Source organism: Hyperolius riggenbachi, chromosome 4 (assembly GCF_040937935.1).
Source record: "Hyperolius riggenbachi isolate aHypRig1 chromosome 4, aHypRig1.pri, whole genome shotgun sequence".
Taxonomy (NCBI): domain Eukaryota; kingdom Metazoa; phylum Chordata; class Amphibia; order Anura; family Hyperoliidae; genus Hyperolius; species Hyperolius riggenbachi.
Genome location: NC_090649.1, coordinates 327088301 through 327109361, shown reverse-complemented (window position 1 = coordinate 327109361; position 21061 = coordinate 327088301). Strand labels below are relative to the sequence as shown.

The 21061-nt window shown below is 44.6% G+C and overlaps 1 protein-coding gene across 1 annotated transcript in view; it reads right to left on the bottom strand.

Annotated features, from left to right (window-relative positions):
* The window catches only part of LOC137504798 (deleted in malignant brain tumors 1 protein-like), a 218666-nt gene that overhangs the window by 60431 nt on the left and 137174 nt on the right, over positions 1-21061 (bottom strand). Inside the window, exon 17 of the mRNA XM_068233390.1 lies at positions 805-955. Within this exon, the coding sequence (XP_068089491.1) occupies positions 805-955 (151 nt within the window). The remainder of the gene's footprint in view (positions 1-804; positions 956-21061) is intronic.

Genomic DNA, 21061 nt, shown 5'->3' with positions numbered 1-21061 from the left:
TACAGTTTTGATGTCTCTCACTGTGCTTTACAGAGTACATAGTCATTTTACTAATTGTACCTCAGAGGAGGTCACAAACTAATCCTTATTACAATCATATTCTAATGTATACCATACCAATGGGGGAGGGGGTTGCCAAGAAAATTATAATGTTTTTGGGCAGGGCAAACCCAGGATTTTCAAGGGGAGGATTCCTGAAAGGTCTCCTGAAAGGTCTCCCTCAGCCACGCACGATACAGTATAATAATATGGTAGAACATCATGCTGGGTACACATAATGCAATTTCCCAACCGACCGGCAACAGGATAGATCAGGAGCAGTTTGGATACAGATAATAATGAGGACAGCCAACATTGCTAATGAAGGGGAAAGTGAAGCATTCACACAGCAGGGCACAGGGCTGTGCTTATACCTGATTCTGTTAAGTTCTCCATAGATGCTCCATGCTCTGCACACACACTGCTGCTACTTCCAAAGTCAACTGTAGCAGGGAAAGAAAGGGGGCCGGGCTGTGAGCTGCAGGATGCCTGCAGATATTCTGGGGTATCAGCATGTGCCTGTCCCCAGACACTGTACCAGCCCTGGTCTGAGGGGGGATTCTAGGCAGCTGTAATCCCCCTGCGTTTGCCTATGTTGGGGTTTAGGAGAAAAAAAAAAGAGTGCCCCTAGGAGATAAATACAAACTTGAGGAAACACACAAACTCAAAGCGATAATGTCCTGGCCAAGATTCAAGCCTGGGAATCTATCCCTGAGATGCTGGCATTAAAGATATGAACAGAAAATAATTTTACAAACCACTTACTCCAAATGAAGGAATGACAGTTGTACTCGATATCCTGCAGGAACACGGATGTCCCAGTTACAGTTGGCATTATTAGGATATCTGCTTGGGAAGAATGGGCTTGATATATTGCCATGCATTTGAGTTAACAGACCTCCACAGTTTGTGTAAGCTGCAATGGACAGAGAAGATGGAATTATTAGACTTGAAGGACAACTATCAAAGTTAACTAAAATTATAAATGCCACATATATTTCCGGTAATTACTAGCAATTAGCAATACAAAGGATTTTTTCATCTTTTCATGCTTTATGTGAAGAAAATGACATTTACAGAGAACAGTTTTCACTGTGGGCATTACTATGGAAGACTATGTCCAGCACATCCAGCATACAGTAACATTCTTCACTGGCTCTAATACTGTGAGTAAAATGTGTTCAGAATTATAGAAAGCAGAAATATAGCTTCAAATGTATGTAAATAATTATCAGCTACAGCGTTGTCTGTGTGCTCCTGTGTCTCTGTCCCTGCCATGCGTCTAAAGTAAACAGTTTACAGCCAGGTTACAGTTCAGCTCTGTCTCTTTCTCCCCCAATGCTGACACAAAATTGTAAACAAAGCATTTTTTTCACACAGGCTGTGCTGAGAGACCTCTGAAAAGCTTTCTAGTGTTGCTGGCTAAAATCTTTATAGGTGAGTGGGGTTTACAGAAAAGCAGTTTCTTTCATAGTTGTTCTTTAAGGTTCTATATATGCATTTGTAATCAATTTGATTTTTCTTTCTACTTTTACATACTAAATGATGGAACTAAAGGAGGACATTAAAAGGTATAGGCCCATTATGCAATTAACTTTTTCTCCTGAGTTTTCGCCTAGGAGATACTTTTTTCAGTTTGCAATTGAAAAATTACTAAAAACTAGGTAAGAAAAAAAAAGTACTGTCAAAATTATTTTCAATATTTTCTTGCTTGCTGGTGGTTTAAAAGGCATTTTATTGAGAAGGTTTGAAAATATCACCTAGGAGAAAAAGAGAAACCGTTGCATATGGGCCATAATCTGCCTTCATGTTTACCTGAATGTTAAGCATTAAGGCCCTTATTCAATTCACTTCTTCTAAGTTTTCTCCAGGGAGATCATTTTTCATCCTCTGTTCCAAATCATTTTTCAGCACTCAGCAATCAAAAAAGTACCCCAAATTACGGTTGGTGAAAAAGTACTGTCAAAATTATTCAAAGCAATTATTCATTTTTTTCTTTTCTTTTTTTTTTTTGCTTGCTGGTGGTTTTAAAGACATTTTATTGATAAGGTGTGAAATTGCCACCAGTGCAGTTTCTAGGATAAATTTCTCCCAGGGCGAGTGTCAAAAATTCCCCCCCCCCCATGAGAGTGAAAGTCACAGGGACCTTAAATATCCGATCCGTTCTGGTCTTTATGACTGCACATGCCAAATGTCATTTGTGAAAATCGTGCACCTGTACCCACATCTCGAGATGGGGGAAACGCTCGTCGTTAAAAAAAAAAAATGACCGATGTCGTAAAAATTGCTGTAAAAAACGCGTATTGGGTATGGGCCTTTACAATTTTTAACTGGCTATACACTTGGGGGACAGTGAAAACAGAGGTAGAGTTCATAAATAAAGAAAGCACCTACTCAGCCTACACAGGAGATCATAGCAGATTGTCTAAGCACGAATTAAACTAAAGGTGGCCACACACAACACAATAAAATAATCCGATTTTACAGCAATTAAAAATATGATCGGATCTCCTGAAAAAAATCGAAACCTTTTTTTGTTATTCGACTGAAAATTCCAATCGGATTTCCCGTTTTTTTCGACTTATTGATACGAGATGCTGGAAATTTTTCTTCAATTTTTCTAAAGATTGTATGGTGTGTGTTAGATTGTCAATTTATTAATATACACACCCTAGCAACTTTCTCAGAGTTTCCAATCATTTTTATCATAATTGGAGAAAAATTGAACATGTGTGTGTGGTACATTGGTCAGATTTTTGAAATGTTACAATCGGTCAGAAAAATTGATTGCAATTCTTCAATTGAAAAGATATTTAAAAAATTGTATAATGTGTGGCCACCTTTACTCACTACCAGCTTCAAAGCCATGGATCATACACAGAAAATTATATAGCAGATAATGCCTGGTACACACCATAAAATATCCCGTCACATTGACTGTAATAATTTCTGACAGGTCCGATCTGATTTCTGATCATTTTTGTATAGAAGTGATTGGAAATCGATCAGAAAAATTATCAGACATCAGATCGGACCTGCCGGAAATTTTCGGTTCGATTGTCAATCTGACGGGAAATTGCATGGTGTGTACTAGGCATTAGAGTACTACTCAGACCAGGGCAGAGAGGAGCGTCCCCCTCTTCCCACTGAGAGTGGCCACAACAGGAGGAAAAGCGACAGAGGTCAATGAAGCTAGTGGGGGGAGGGAGAAAGTCACTGGAGCTAGTGGAAGGAGGGAGGTCACTGAGGCTAGTGGGGCGAGGGAGGGAGAAGGTCACTTGGAATAGTGGGGGGAAGGAGAAGGTCATTGGAGCTAGTGGGGGGAGGCAGAAGGTCACTGGAGCTAGTGGGGGAGGGAGAAGGTTACTGGGGCTAGTGGGGGGAGGCAGAAGGTCACTGGAGCTAGTGGGGGAGGGAGAAGGTTACTGGGGCTAGTGGGGGGAGGCAGAAGGTCACTGGAGCTAGTGGGGGAGGGAGAAGGTTACTGGGACTAGTGGGGGGAGGCAGAAGGTCACTGGAGCTAGTGGGGGAAGGAGAAGGTTACTAGGGCTAGTGGGGGGGGGAGGTCAATGGGGCTGTTGGGAGGTGGCAGAAGGTCACTGGGGCTACTGGGGGGGGGGAGGTCACTGGGGCTACTGGGGGGAGGTCACTGGGGCTACTGGGGGGGAGGAGAAGGTCACTGGGGCTACTGGGGGGGGAGAAGGTCACTGGAGCTAATGGGGGGAGGCAGAGGGTCACTTGGACTAGTGGGGGAGGGAGAAGGTTACTGGGGCTAGTGAAGGGGGGGGAGGTCAATGGGGCTATTGGGAGGTGGCAGAAGGTCACTGGGGCTAGTGGGGGGGGGGAGAAGGTCACTGGAGCTAGTGGGGGGAGGCAGAAGGTCATGGGGCCACTGGGGGGGGGGAGAAGGTCACTGGGGCTACTGGGGGGGGGGAGAAGGTCACTGAGGCTTGTGTGTGTGTGGGGGGGAGGTCATTGGGGCTAGTGGGGGGAAGGAGAAGGTCACTGGAGCTAATGGGGGGAGGCAGAGGGTCACTGGGGCTAATGGGGGAAGAGAGAGGTCACTGGAGCTGCTGGGGGGTCATTGGGGCTACTGGAGGTAGGCAAAAGGCCACTGGAGATAGTGGGGGGAGGGATGAGGTCACTGGGGATGGCAGGGGCAGGAAGAAGTTCACTTGGGCTACTAGGGTGGAGGAAGAAGGTCACTGGAGCTGGGGGGGGGGAGCAGAAGGTCACTGGGGCTACTTGAGGGGGCAGAAGGCCACTGGAGCGTAAGGGGAAGAGGGAGGAGGTCACTGGAGCTAGTGGGGGCAGGACAAGGGTCACTGGGGCTACTGGGGGAGCAAGAAGATCACCGGAGCTAGCAGGGGGAGGGGAAAGGTCACTGAAGACAGTGGGGGCAGGTAGATTCATACTTACTACATTTTGGTTGCAGGTGTCCATTCCACCACTGTCCCAGGGGGGCGAGGCTTCCTCCAGGCAGGTCTTCCTCCTGTCAGACAAGCACTCCTTAGTGCACAGGAGGCTGGGGTGACCTCTCCCCTGTGCAGGGGGGCAGGGCTTCCTCTAGATATCAGATGGGGTTTCCTCCAAGACAGGTACACTTCCACCTCCCAGGCACTGCTCCTCAATCAGCTTCCATGGGCTACAGATGGCCTTTACTGCATGTGGATGGCAGGGCTCACATTAGCCAGCCACCCTATCATCTGTGTCCCATGCGGGGGGCGGGGCTTATGGCGGCCGGGAAGCCTCTTCTAAGTGTCCCAGATTGAGACAGCTGCTTGTAGTCCAGATGGACTGCGACCCCAGCAGAGCCTCAGCCCTCAGCTGCCTGTCAGTTCCTTCTGCCCTAGTCCCACCACGTGCAGGAAAAAAAAAGCAGCCAACTCCTTCAGTGCTCTGATGGCTGCTACACACTCGGTGCCGCTGCAGGAAGTCAGTGTCACCACATGGTGGTCACATGGTGATCTGCAGCCAAGGCAACAGGACGCGCAGGAGGAGTCCGTGAAGACAGAGAGGTGATCGCAGAGCAGCTTTTAATTTCCTCTTTAGCATGCGTCACCCTCTCTCTGTCAGTGCTGTCCTTCTGCTTGCGCCCCCTTCTCCTCAGTGCCGCACTGAGCCCCGTGCGATAGCACTGACCGCACGCCCCTAGAAACGGGCCCGATTGCCACCTAGGAGCAGTGGCGTACCTAGGGCATTTGGCACCCGGTGCTGGTTATTAAAATACACCCCCTCCCCCTAAAAAATGGGCGTGGCCACAACCTGTGGCGTGCTTCACGGCAAAAATGGGCGTGGTCATGACCGGATGAGGGCAGAGCTAACTGTAATTTAAAGTATTAGCTAGTATAGTTGCCCCAGTATAGCTAGTAGTTTCCCCCAGTATAGCTGCCCCCAGTGAAGCTAGTTGCCCCCAATGAAGTTAGTATAAATGCCCCCAGTATAGTTGCCCCAGTATAGTTGCCCCCAGTATAGCTAGTATAGTTGCCCCCAGTATAGCTGGTATAGTTGCCCCAGTATAGCTAGTTTAGTTGCCCCCAGTATAGCTAGTATAGCTGCCCCCAGTATAGCTAGTTCAGTTGCCCCCAGCGTAGATAGTTTAGTTGCCCCCAGCGTAGGTAGTTTAGTTGCCCCCAGTGTAGGTAGTTTAGTTGCCCCCAGCATAGGTAGTTTAGTTGCCCCCAGCGTAGGTAGTTTAGTTGCCCCAGCGTAGGTAGTTTAGTTGCCCCCAGCGTAGGTAGTTTAGTTGCCCCCAGTGTAGGTAGTTTAGTTGCCCCCAGTATAGCTAGTATAGTTGCCCCCAGTATAGCTAGTACAGTTTCCCCAGTATAGATGTCCCAGGAGGGGGGAAGCAGCGCTAGAAGTAGGGGCAATGGGGGCAGCGGTGGGAAGGGGGGAAATATCCCCCCCCCTCCCTCACCTGGGACCCCTCCTTCTGCCTCTCTCCCCCTCCATTTAGCTGTGGCAAGTGCGGGCTCGGCGGCGGGGAGACATGCGCAGAATTACTCACCACTTCCACGTTCCAAGCGCTGGCAGCGTCATGTCGTCACAGATCTCCGCCTTCAATGCCGCCCACTGTGCTTCCGCTTATCAGAAGGAGGGGTCCCAGGTAAGGGAGGGGGGATATTTCCCCCCTCCCCACCGCTGCCCCCACTGCTCCTCCTTCTAGCGCTGCTTCCCCTCCTGCTCTGCTGCTGTGGGGGGTCGTGGCGTCACCCCCCTGGTTGTCTGTCACCCGGTGCGCCACGCCCCCCTGCGCACTACAGTAGGAACGCCACTGCCTAGGAGAAAAAGTGAATTGAATAAGGGCCTAAGTAATTTATTTTATTTATTTAACGTGGAATAGATTTGCATTTTAGTGCATTGAAATATGGACAGAATGACATGTCATTGCAGGATTTGATGTTCTGTAAAATGGGGGAACTGGTCTATGGACTGAATAGGTTTGCATGGCATGGTACGAATCCGCATAACAATTTGATTTTAATGAATGAAGTGAAATATTCTCATCTCTATTAATCATTTATATACAGCACCATTATCTTCTGTGATCCTGTAGAAGTGGTTGTTTAATTCATTGATATACAGCCAGAATAAAATTGATACAGATGAGTTAATTCAGTGAGGTTGGAGAATAGCAATAGCACTGAGCACATAAGTGATCCAGGAAATCTAGACTGATTTTTTTGTTGGATTTAAAACTTTTCATACCAGAACATAGTGGGAATAATTGAAGATTTGAAGAGGAAGCATCTATATGTGATAGCCTGAGTCCAGGAGCGCAAGAAATTTGTTTACAGTTACGATAATTGAAGATAAAGCTCACTTTACTCAGAATATAAGATGCACTTTTTCTCCCCAAAACCTGTGGGGAAAAAGGCAGTGCGTCTTATAGTCTAAATACTACTGTGCCCCCCCCCCCCCCACACACACACACATACCAAACATATTGCAGTGGTTTGCCGCTTCTCCTTCAGCCAGTCTGGCAAATTCACGTAAGCAGGGGGGCCCCGAGGCCATCTCCTTCTGTGTATCTACTCCAGTTAAATTGCATAGCCATTTCTCTGCGTGCTGCTGCTGCCGGGGATTAGCTGGTGCAGAGCCTTGTTTGGCCAAGCATTCCACCAACAAGACTGGGGGGGGCTGCCTGAGACTACTTATCATGACCGTCCACTGCCCCCTGCTTGCTTCCTAATAGTAGCCAATGGTCTCGAGGGTGGGGCCAGAGCTCTGTCATTGGGGCCAATCCCTGCACTTCCTCAGTGGCAGGGAGTGCAGTGATTGGCAGTGGGCGGCCATGATAGGAGCACAGAAAGGAGCACATAGAGGGACAGGAAGAACACAAGGGGGACGCAAGATAACACAAGAGGTACAAGAAAGGCATAAGGGGAACATAATTATTGGGGGAAAGGTCCATAAGACGCCCCTGCACCATAGATGCACCAGGTTTAGCATATTTTTCCCCTGATTTTTGTCTTCTAAACCTGGGTGCGTCTTATAGTCCAAAAAATACAGTATATTTGTTTGTTTGTTACCATTACTTGCTCATACTAGAACATAGTGGGAATAGCTAAAGATAAAGCTCACTTTACTCATATAAAGTGTGATGCGAAGGTTTGGGCAACCTTGTTAATCGTCATAAACAGACAAACCGAGAGCCCAATATAGTGTAGTAGGTATTAGCCCAAATGGAAAAACATGAAAGGTAAGTATTATACTTACAAACACGGGTTACCGCTAAGGCAACCACTGTATAGGCAGGTGGGGAGTATAAGCCTGTCCCCACTCAGGAATAAGATGTCGCTCTCCGTGATAGAGGAAAAAAGGGTATATCACCCATCCACCAAGGGTGGTTCACTGGATCAATCGATGTACAGAGGCGCCAGTAGGATAAAAGATACTAAAAAGTTTAAAATGACTAGGTGGTGGCGGTGGACCAACCGACCCAATATAGACACGATGCTGTCAATTAAAGTCAACAAGAATTTATTCACATACTCCAAAAAACATACTGCGACGCGTTTCACGGGCATACAAAACCCGCTTCTTCAGGCATTAAACGATAGGAGTATCACACTAAAAATGACAGAGACATAGACCATATCAGGGAGCTGTGAACGTGCATGTTATACATTAACAAACGCAGATATAAATATGTGTATTTGAGGGGAGGGGGGGGGGGAAAGGGGTTTCGGGGATTGGGGGAGGGGTTTGGGTGGGTGGGGGGGGGGTTTTAAGGACGAAATGGTGATGAAAAAAGGGGGGGGGGGAGAAAAAGGAGTACCCAAATGGACGATGAATTGTGCTCTATATGGGAGGTGGTAGTACTAGGGGTTCCTGGGATGTGGTGGGGGGCTGTTGCTAGAAGCAGGATGTGAGGGGTTGAACCAAAAGGAGATAACAGACTTATGTCAGTATTTTTTAAAAAAATTGGCTGCGATCAAAAAATTAGTTTAGCATCCATTGCTAGATAACCATACAAAGTAGTACTTCAGAATGATAAAAACAACAAGACTTACCAGCTATATGTCCTGAGTAGGCTTGGCACCTCTGTGCTCGTAAGCCCGCTCAGGACTATTAAATAGATAAGTGCTGGAGAGGAAGAGCGTGGCGGGGGGGCGTGGCCCTGGGCTGGGGCCAGGATGAGAGCCAATGGGATGAGCGAGGGGGCGTGGGTGAGGGGCATGCATAGTGAGTGTAATGGGGAAGGGGGGCGTGCCCGCGTGTGGGACGAGCGGTGTGACGACTGCGTCGCACCGCCCGCCTAAACTGCGCCTGCGTGAGTGGCTTGTAGTGCCACGTGTACAGCAGGGCTATGGAGGCAGTTGTATCCAAAGCGCGCCTGCGCAGGAGGCAGGGAGCGCCATGTTTGTTGGGGGAAAGGAGGGCAGGAACACAGGGGAGGTTCAAGAGGGAACAGAGGGTAGATAGTCTATACTAACGCATGTTAAACAGCAATTAGACAACTGTCAGTACTACAATTCAATGATGAAATGTGAGAATACACAGTATGGGATACATTTTTCATTCAGCGTAGAGTTACATTCATAGTAAGGAGATGCTGCCATCTAGTGGCTTTTTACAGTATTTTTGGTATTGAAAATACAATTTCTTGTTTGAACATTCTACAGATGATTTTACATGTACCCATCATCAAAAACGTGTTTCTGTATAAGGCTTTTTCAACAATTTGTATAAATAGATCAATAAATGTATATGAAAATAGGTATAATAAAAAAACATAAAAAACATATAATAGAAAAAATAAAAATAAAAATATATAAATATATAAATATATAAATATACCCTCTGGTCTTCTAGAGTAGTGTGATCATATATGTATCATAGGTGGGGGGGGCAAGGTCCATTCGAGTACATATGTACCCCAATTAATACGTGAAGTTGGTACACACGAACCGTCTTTTGGAGGGGCAGCGCTTTTCCCCTTCACCCGGTGAAAAACCAATACAATCAAAATAGGAATTAACAAGGGTATGTAAAAAAACATAAAACATATGACCATTAAAGATCGCATAAAAAGTAATGAAAGGATAAAAAGATAAAAGGAGAGCGCCAGATTAAAAAGAGACATCAGTAATAATGGGAAAGTGTGTTTAGTAGATTTTCTCCAGTACCTCATTGAGGCCATCTGGAGTGAGCGTTTTTAGAATTTGTATCCAGTACATTTCACGCTTTTTTAGGGAGTCAAGAGAATCGGCGTGGTGATGTGGAATGGATTCGATGAAGGTGATGCGGAAAAGTGCAGGGTCGCTGTTGTGGTGTGTGGCGAAGTGACGTGAAACACTGTGTAGGGGGTATTTGTTTCTTATGTTTCTTTTGTGTTGTCCTATTCTGCTTCTGGCCAATTGGGTGGTTCTGCCCACATACTGTAGTTGACATGGACACGAAATGACATAAATGACGTATCTGGTTCCACAGTTAATTGCACTTCTGATGTTAAATGTAGTATTGGTGACTAAGGAGGAAACAGTGGATGTGTCAAGGACAAATTGGCATGCTAGACACCTCTGCTGGTGGCACGGGGCACTCCCTGCGATTACATGGGGACTAATGTTGTCCATAGGTGGCTGTCGCAGCCTACTGGGGGCCAAGAGGCTGCGAAGGTTCGGGGCACGTCTGTATGTTATGGCTGGTTTTGTGGGTAGGGTGGGTCGTAGATGCGGGTCCTGAAGGAGGATCTCCCATCTATTGTTGAGGATGTTGCGAATGGACTGATGTTGATGACTATATTTGGTAATGAATCGGGGTGCATTGTTGGTCGTAGTCTCGGGGGGTCGTGTGGGTGGTTTTGGGAATTTTGCTTTGAAGTGAGCATCCTGTAGGAGTTTTTTGGGGTACTTACGGTCTGTGAATTTGGTTGTTAGAATTTTGGATTGTGTATTGTATTGTTGGATATCTGTACAATTGCGGAATATTCTCTTGTATTGGCTGTAGGGGATGTTCTTGGTCCAGGGACGGTGATGGAAACTTTGGTAATGGATATAATTATTGGCGTCAACGGGCTTAAAAAAGGTTTTTGTTTTGATGTGCTGTTCGTCGGTATAAAGGACCAGGTCCAGAAATTCAATAGAGGTGGGGTCATAATGAGAAGTGAATTGTAGGCCCGCTGGGTTATTGTTTAGGTACTCTAAAAAGGAGGGGATGATATTGGGGGTGCCTTTCCAAATGAAGATCAAGTCGTCTATGTAACGTTTATAGAATACAATATTGCTTGAGAAGGGGTTATCCGAATAAAGTTTGATTTGTTCTAGGAGCCCCATGGCCAGATTTGCATAGGAAGGGGAGAACGAGCTTCCCATAGAAACTCCGCTGACCTGATGATAGGTGGAATCTTGAAATGTAAAGATGTTGTTATTGAGGATGAATTCAGTGCAGTGTACTAGAAATGATTGTTGTACTGGTGGCATGGCTGTGTTGGATTTGAGGTAATGTTGTAGGGCTGTGAGGCCAAAATGGTGTGGTATATTTGTGTATAATGAGGTGACATCACAGGTGAGCCAGATATAGTCATCCTGCCATGGTGTGCAATTTAAGAGTTGGATGAGATGTTGTGAATCTTTCAGAAAGGATGGTAGGGCCTGGACATGGGGTTGAAGGTGTGTATCAACAAATCGGGAAAGGTTGCTTGTTACGGAGTCGATACCTGAAATGATGGGTCTACCTGGTGGTTTATGGAGGTTCTTATGTATTTTGGGTAAATAGTAAAAAAATGGAGTTTTTGGGTGATGATTGATAATGAAATTCCTTTCATTTTTGGTAATAATGTTGTTAAGAAGTGCTTCATTGATAAAATCTTTTAGCGTTTTATTAATTTCAGGTGTGGGATCTGTACTCAGTGGTTTATAATGAATGGGGTTGTTTAGTAGTCTGAGGGATTCTTCTAGGTAGTCGGCTTTATCTAAGATGACTATCCCTCCCCCCTTATCCGCTGGTTTGATGACAATATTCGTGTTGTTCCGCAGGGTTTTAAGGGCCAATCTCTCTGATGGTGTTAGATTGGAGGTGGGGAGGGTGTCTGGGATGGTGAGTTCTTGTAGATCTTTCAAAACTAGAGAATAAAAAGTGTCTATGAAGTTACCTTTGGAAGCTGTGGGATAAAACCGTGAGCGGCCTTTGAGTTGCGTGTTGATAAATTTCTCCGTCTCTATGTCCGCTGCAGGGACGGAGACAATGGGGATTGAGTCATTATCGGTAAGAATCAGACTGGTGGAACCTGTGGGGAGCGGGGTATTGAGTTTTTTCATGGCGAAGTGTCTTTTAAGGGTGAGTTTACGTATGTAGGTGTTGAGATCATTAAACAGTTCGAATAGGTCGGATTGGTTCGTGGGGCAGAAGGAGAGGCCTTTTTGTAATAAACCTGATTCTTGTTTAGTGAGGTTATGGTGGGATAGGTTGAAAATACTTTTCTTGGTTTCCGTGGTGGGCGGGTAGGTTATTGTTGGGTGGGTCGCAGTTATCGTTTGTTTCTTTTTTCTTTTGCCTCTCTTTCCTCGTTTTCTGAGTCTGATAGGGGGCGTTTGTTCTTTTTCGAGGGGTGCAAGTGGGACCGTGTGGAGATGGGGCTGGGTAATTGGGTCGAGAGGGTATTCTGTGTTAGTGAGGCTGGTAAATCTAAAAAAGAGGATGATAGGGTTTGGTTTTGTGGTTCATCTAGATCTGAGCGTGGCGAAATTCTAGGTACAAAAAACTTGCTGATGGTGGTTTGTAGGGGTTTACCGGATGATGGGCTGGAGGGTGGGGTGTGTGGGTTGGAGACAGTGGGGGAATTGGGGTTGGAGTTGTATGTGCTGATCTGGGAGACCCTAATGTTGTCGTCCGTGTTATCAATCACTTGGTCCGGGTGGGGGGAGGGGCAGTCAGTCTTTTTAGTTCCTGGTGTGTTGGGCTCCTGCAATGTAAGGGTAACCGGGGGGTTAGAATTAGTGAAGTTGAAATTGGTTAGATTGGAGTATATTCTGGGTTTGTTTTGGTCTACTACAGTATGTGGACTCTTGTTCTGCGGGTTTCTTTGATTCGGATGGGGAGTTGGCCGTGGTTTAGTGCGATTGGGGTGTTTAGTCTTGGGAGTGTTCTTTAAGTGAAGGGTTTTAGAGTTTGTGAAACTGATGAGTGGTGGACCCGGTTTTGAAAGGGGAATGGTGTTGTTGAACATGAATTTGTTATTTGTGGTGATTGGTGGTGGTGGTGGGGTGTCTAGTTTGGTGGGATTAAGGGGAGGGGGTGGGTAAGGTGGGTAAATGCGCCCATTGGGTCTGTGTAGAGGTAGACTCATGAGTGGTGGTGGGGGGAAAGGTGGATAGGTACCGGGTGCTATTGGTGCATTGGGTTGGGGTATAGGTCGTGGTTTTCTCTCTCTTTCTCTATGCTCCGCATAGGCGAGTCTGTCGCGATTTAATTTTTTCAGTTTTGCTTCAGTGGTATCACGTTCGAATCTCTTGACTCTAGTAGTGAGGTTGGATAATAAAGGGTGATATTGAGGATTCGTGATATGTTGGGCCAGAAGGTTTTTACATTCTGTGATTGTGGGCTGTAATTCTACCATCAGGGACTTTCTCTTTTTAATAATTCTCTCCATAATGCCCTGTGTGCAACATTCTAGGTAACTATAAAACTCTGTTGTGAATGCAGTATCTTTAGGAAATGCTGACATAATTTTGATTCTGATACCATCAGGAGAGATTTTCTCGCTAATGTATGTCTCCTGCATGGTGATATCTGCTAGGTTAAAAAACTCATCTTTAAGGGCTGTTTCAAGTTTTATAAAGGTTGGTTTCAAGTCCACTTGTGGAGGAGCATCAGTAACCGGGGTGCAGATAGTGGGTTCTGTTGCGGACTGTGGGATCTTCTTGAATTGTGCCAGGAGTGTGATCCTGTGCGAAATGTGATCTTCAAAAGGATCCATGTGTTGTGTACGGGAGGGCTGCGATCAGGTTAGGGTTGCCGCGTCGTCTAGCGAAGTGGCCAAGTAAACTTGTAGGAGAAATAAACAGACAAACCGAGAGCCCAATATAGTGTAGTAGGTATTAGCCCAAATGGAAAAACATGAAAGGTAAGTATTATACTTACAAACACGGGTTACCGCTAAGGCAACCACTGTATAGGCAGGTGGGGAGTATAAGCCTGTCCCCACTCAGGAATAAGATGTCGCTCTCCGTGATAGAGGAAAAAAGGGTATATCACCCATCCACCAAGGGTGGTTCACTGGATCAATCGATGTACAGAGGCGCCAGTAGGATAAAAGATACTAAAAAGTTTAAAATGACTAGGTGGTGGCGGTGGACCAACCGACCCAATATAGACACGATGCTGTCAATTAAAGTCAACAAGAATTTATTCACATACTCCAAAAAACATACTGCGACGCGTTTTCCTGTATAAATCATAGGTTGTTACAATAAAAAATGTCAGTTAAATATATCATGTAGGAGACACACACAGTGATATTTGAAAAGTAAAATAAAGTTTATTGGATTTACAGAAAGTGTGCAATAATGGTTTAAAAAAAATTAGGCACGTGCATAAATTTGGGCACCACAATAAAGAAATGAAATCAATATGTAGCAGATTCTCCTTTTGCAGAAATTACAGCCTCTAAATGCTTCCTATAGGTTCCAATGAGAGTCTGGATTCCGGTTGAAGGTATTTTGGACTATTCCTCTTTACAAAACATCTCTAGTTCATTCAGGTTTGATGGCTTCCGAGCATGGACAGCTCTCTTTAACTCACACCACAGATTTTCAATTATATTTAGGTCTGGGGACTGAGATGGCCATTCCAGAATGTTGTACTTGTTCCTATTCATGAATGCCTTAGTGGATTTTGAGCAGTGTTTAGGGTCGTTGTCTTGTTGAAAGATCCAGCCCCAGCAAAGCTTCAGCTTTGTCACTGATTCCTGGACATTGGTCTCCAGAATCTGATATGAGTGGAATCCATGTGTCCCTCAACTTTGACAAGATTCCCAGACCCTGCACTGGCCAAACAGCACCACAGCATGATGGAACCACCACCATATTTTACTGTAGGTAGCAGGTGTTTTTCTTGGAATGCTGTGATGTTTTTCCTCCATGCATAACACCCCTTGTTATGCCCAAATAACTCAATTTTAGTTTCATCAGTCCACAGCACGTTATTCCACAATGAAGCTGGCTTGTCCAAATGTGTTTTAGCATACCTCAAGCTGCTCTGTTTGTGCTGTGGGAGGAGAAAAGGCTTCCTCTGCATCACTCTTGCATACAGCATCTTCTTGTGTAAAGTGCGCCGAATGGTTGAACGATGTACAGTGACTCCATCTGCAGCAAGATGATATTGTAGGTCTTTGGTGCTGGTCTGAGAGTTGAATCTGTTCTCACCATTCGTCGCTTCTGTCTATCCGAGATTTTTCTTGGTCTGCCACTTCAAGCCTTAACTTGAACTGAGCCTGTGGTCTTCCATTTCCTCAATATGTTTCTAGTTTCTGGAAACAGAAAGCTGAAATCTCTGAGACTGCTTTCTGTATCCTTCCCCTAAACCATGATGATGAACAATCTTTGTCTTCAGGTCATTTGGGAGTTGTTTTGAGACCCCTATGTTACTACTCTTCAGAGAAAGTTAAAAGAGGAGGGAAACTTACAATTGAGCCCCTTAAATACTCTTTCTCATAATTGGATTCACCTGTGTATGTAGGTCAGGAGTCACTGAGCTTATCAAGCCAATTTGAGTTCCAAAAATTAGTTCTAAAGGTTTTGCAATCAATAAAATTATAACTGTGCCTAAATGTATGCACCTGCCTAATTTTGTTTAAACAATTATTGCACACTTTTTGTAAATCCAAAAAACTTAATTTTATTTCTCAAATATCACTGCGTGTGTCCCCTATATGATATATTTAACCTCCTTGCCGGTTATCCCGAGCTCAGCTCGGGGTAACCTGCGCAGGAGGATATCTCAGGCCCCGCTGGGCCGATTTGCATAATTTTTTTTCTCTACACGCAGCTAGCACTTTGCTAGCTGCGTGTAGGTCGCGATCGCCGCCGCTCGCCGCCGATTCGCCGCTACCCGCCGCGCCGAGCCGCCCCCCCCCCGCCCCAGACCCCTGCGCAGCCTGGCCAATCAGTGCCAGGCAGCGCTAAGGGGCGGATCGGAGTTCCCTCTGACGTCACGACGTCTATGACGTCGGTGACGTCATCCCGCCCGGTCGCCATGGCGACCGGGGAAGCCCTGCAGGAAATCCCGTTCTCAACGGGATTCCCTGCATACTCTGATCGCCGAAGGCGATCGGAGTGGGTGGGGGGATGCCGCCGCTTAGCGGCTATCATGTAGCGAGCCCTGGGCTCGCTACATGATTAAAAAAAAAAAAATTAAAAAAAAGTGCGGCGCTGCCTCCTTGCCGGATTTTTTAGACCGGCAAGGAGGTTAATTGACATTTTTTATCGTAACAACCAACGATTTATACAGGAAAGTCATGACGATTACTAAGGTTGCCCAAACGTTTGCATTCCCACTGTATATGTGTTTGTTTGCAGTTGATGCTCTAGAATTTGGTAAGGATATGGTAATCTGCACAAAAATGTTTGCAAGTTAAGTGTTCAACAACTTTCATCAAAGAGTCCCACTCAAAACTTTAGCAGCATTTAAAAAACACTAGAATATTGTTGTCAATGTTTTATGTTTAGCCTGGGGCCTTATTTACATTAGCAGAGGTGCATTAACACTTCATTGTTATCATATTCAATTGTATGATTATGATACTAACTTTGCTTATTTGCAGTGTGAGGAGTTTGACTAAAATCCCAGAGTCCTAACCCAATTCAGGAATAAGGCTGGATTCAAAGTGGTCAGTTGCATAATGCATGTGTTTGAATGAGTGTGAACTGCAATGAAGACTGGACATAGACTGTAATACAAAGCCTGCATGCAGCGAGTTAGAATGACGCAAACAGTTACAATGCAGTACTATGAACAGGTCCATAGAATTGTATGGGCAGTGAGTTGACATGCACAATTATTCTGCAACACAAATGAGCACTGTGAACTAGGCCCTAGGTTATGAGGCCCTCATGCACAAAGAAGGAAAGTTTTCCCATTCCCAAGGCAACATTAATTTTAGTAGTTTGGAACTTAGAGTGTTATAAAATAACCTGTAGAAGGAGGCCATCAGCTCCAAGGGCTTTAGAGAAGGATAATTAGGATATAGCAGTTTGCATCTCTTCCTAAGTCAGTGTAGCATCTAGGACCTCAACTTTGTGAGGGAATGGGAAAGCTGATATTAAAAGTCTATATAGACAAGCTTTTTAGTGCGCAGCAATGTGGAATGCAGGAGAAAGAGATATTAATCAGCTCTTTTGGTAATGGGTGTTGGCTGTTACACACCAACAAAACAACAACACCTTTATTCACAACTCACATGACAAACACAGGATGTAGTAAGAACTTTGTTGCTAAACCATGGCATGTGCTGTAGTTATTGCTGGTAATGCTTCTTAGCTAATAGCAGGGGCGTAACTACCATGTATGAGGCCCCTTGCAAAAAAGATTGGCCCCTGAGTCCATAGCCCCAGCCCCCCTCCTCGCCAGGGGATGAGGCAGGCAGCTGGAAACAAACATCCTTGCCACCCCCTTCCGCCATGCAGAGTAGTGACGTTAACTGCTTCCACTGCAGCAGGTTTCCTCTGTGTATCACAGCACACTGTCTGCTGTCATTAACCCGACTCCCTATCACATGACCGATGCGAGTCATGTGATCATGGAAGGGCAGCAGAGAGTGCTGCAGCTGTGATATATACGGAGATTGGCGGTACTGGAAGCAGGTAAATATAACGCTTTCTGTGCTACTATGAACGCAGATGGGAGGAGGAGGCCCCCCTGCAATTGCAGGGGCTATTGTTACTCCAATGACTAATAGATACACACAATAGACTGCTAAATACACATTCCAACAGCTGATTTTTTAACATGATCACTTTTATAGAAGCGCTATTACATTAGAGATAATAACTACCGGTACTTAACCCATTCGTGTTCCGTCGTTTTCACTTGAGAAATGTTCACCTCCCATTCATTAGCCTATAACTTTATCACTACTTATCACAATGAACTGATCTATATCTTGTTTTTTTCCGCCACCAATTAGACTTTCTTTGGGTGGTACATTTTGCTAAGAGCCACTTTACTGTAAATGCATTTTAACAGGAAGAATAAGAAAAAAAACGGAAAAAATAATTATTTCTCAGTTTTCAGCCATTATAGTTTTAAAATAATACATGCCTCCATAATTTAAACTCACGTATTGTATTTGCCCATATGTCCCGGTTATTACACCGTTAAAATTATGTCCCTATCACAATGTATGGCGAAAATATTTCATTTGGAAATAAAGGTGCATTTTTTCCGTTTTGCATCTATCACTATTTTCAAGTTTAAAATAAAAAAAATATAGAAATATATCATTTTTACATTGATATTTAAAAAGTTTAGACCCTTAAATATTTATGTTTTTTTTTTTTTATATTAAACATTTTATTTGGGTATTTTTGGGAGGGTGGGATGTAAACAGTAGTTTTATAATGTAAATGTGTGTTGAGTTTTATTTTTTTTACTTTTAGTTGTAGTTTTACTTTTTGGCCACAAGATGGCGGCCATGAGTTTGTTTACATGACGTCACTCTAAGCGTAACATACGCTTAGAAAGACGCATGGGGACGCAACAGCCAGAAAAAGCGAAGCTTCCAAGAGAAGCTGTCGCTTTTTCTGCGGGGGAGAGGAATCAGCGATCGGGCACCATGGCCCGATTCACTGATTCCTTGGCTAACGATCCACAGCCGGGAGTGCGCGTGCACGTGCGCGATCGGCCACGGGAGCGCACATGGTGCCTGGACATAGTTTCTACGTCCAGGAACCAAAATAGGTTTTTATTCCCATGAAAATGCATTTAGGGAAAAAAATCTACAGCCCAAAGAAAGCCTAATTGGTGACAGAAAAAAACAAGATATAGATCATTTTGTTGTGATAATTAGTGATATTGTTATTGGCAAATGAATGGGAGCAGCCACTGACATGATGTATAAGGTGAAAAAACACTGAAGGCTGAAGTGGTTAATACATCCAGGGTGTTCTGTTCATTTTATATTTGTTTCATGAATATTTAATAGACCACGGGTTAAAATCAATTACTCTGTGCAGAATACTTGTGAAACATGCAGGTTTTGCTAAATAAAAAAAGAAACATTTCATGCACAGTCATCTATTTCTCGTTGTCCCACAATTGCCTGCTCACTCCGAGAAAGCCTGAAATACTCCCCATTAGTCACATGAGCATGCAGCGGAAAAGGGGTTGCTCTGTCAGCTGTGGTCATGTCTCCCTCCTGGCTTATAGCCTATAATAACTGTCAGTCTCTAGTACAGAGGCATGACTTTAGACTGACTAGAGTAGTGGAGTGGGCGGCCAGCTGGAAGTTACCGAGGAAGAGGCGAGGATCTATGAATTGGTGCATCAAGGATTTTAATTTTTTTTAAATACGCAAAAACTGCAAAGTTTTGTGTACAAAACATACTTTATAAAAAATTTGTTTTAAAACATTGTTCTATTATTAAATGCATGTTCTGTATAGAAAAACTGCACCTAAATCTTTAAATAACCATTCATGCTGTGTGCATGCATGTGAAACTGCAATTGCAGAAACTCTATCTCGCTAAAGCTGGCCACTAACGGTCCAATTTCTAGCGAAAAATCGTTTGAGCGATCAGAAATTCTGATCGGATTGGTTGTAAATAATCTCCATTGGTAGACACAATCGATTATGAATGAGTGAAAAAAATGTCGCCCGAATGAATTTTCGTCGAACGAAAATTTGGATTTTCTTGGTGGTCGTGATATATAGGAAGCAATGATTGGTTAGTTGATGGTGTAGTGAACGATTTTTCGTCCGATCAGAATTTCTGATCGCTCGAACGATTTTTTGCTAGAAATTGGACCGTTAGTGGCCAGCTTAAGGCTACATTCACTGTTGTGATGCAACATAACAGCTGCTTTGTAATGTGGCTTGCCGCTCTGCAGTGTACCACCTATGCAACGCACACAGTGCAAGCTGTAAGAACCTAAACGTTGGTTGCTATTGGCAACAGCACAACACACCTTTTGCTCTGGCACCAGCAACTCATTAGAGCTGCAACTCACAGCGACAGCATACAGGACAAAGAGCGGGGACAGCCACCTTCACCTTTAAGGGGTTTATTCAGTAATCAGAGCTATACAAGTATTCCATCAGGCATCTTTTCTTACATGTTGATTTCTTCAGAGTATAAACAGTCTTTCCTATGTCCTATGTACATCACATATACAGGATCTTCTCAAAAAATTAGCATATTGTGATAAAGTTCATTATTTTCTGTAATGTACTGATAAACATTAGACTTTCATATATTTTAGATTCAAATACACACAACTGAAGTAGTTCAAGCCTTTTATTGTTTTAATATTGATGATTTTAGCATACAGCTCATGAAAACCCAAATTTCCTATCTCAAAAAATTAGCATATTTCATCCGACCAATAAAAGAAATGTGTTTTTAAAACAAAAAAAGGTCAACCTTCAAATATTTATGTTCAGTTATGCACTCAATACTTGGTCGGGAATCCTTTTGCAGAAATGACTGCTTCAATGCGGCGTGGCATGGAGGCAATCAGCCTGTGGCACTGCTCAAGTGTTATGGAGGCCCAGAATGCTTCGATAGCGGCCTTAAGCTCATCCAGGGTGTTGGGTCTTGCGTCTCTCAACTTTCTCTTCACAATATCCCACAGATTCTCTATGGGGTTCAGGTCAGGAGAGTTGGCAGGCCAATTGAGCACAGTAATACCATGGTCAGTAAACCATTTACCAGTGGTTTCGGCACTGTGAGCAGGTGCCAAGTCATGCTGAAAAATGAATTCTTCATCTCCATAAAGCTTTTCAGCAGATGGAAGCATGAACCCACTTTTGAATCAGAAACAGAGGCAGAAGCGCCTGACCTGGGCTACAGAGAAGCAGCACTGGACTGTTGCTCAGTGGTCCAAAGTACTTTTTTCGTATGAAAGCAACTTTTACATGTCATTCGGAAATCAAGGTGCCAGAGTCTGAAGGAAGAGAGGGGAGAGGGAAATGCCAAAATGCCTGAAGTCCAGTGTCAAGTACCCACAGTCAGTGATGGTCTGGGGTGCCATGTCAGCTGCTGGTGTTGGTCCACTGTGTTTTATCAAGGGCAGGGTCAATGCAGCTAGCTATCAGGAGATTTTGGAGCACTTCATGCTTCCATCTGCTGAAAAGATTTATGGAGATAAAGATTTCATTTTTCAGCACGACCTGGCACCTGCTCACAGTGCCAAAACCACTGGTAAATGGTTTACTGACTATGGTATTACTGTGCTCAATTGGCCTGCTAACTCTCCTGACCTGAACCCCATAGAGAATCTGTGGGATATTGTGAAGAGAAAGTTGAGAGACGCAAGACCAGACACTCTGGATGAGCTTAAGGCCGCTATCGAAGCATCC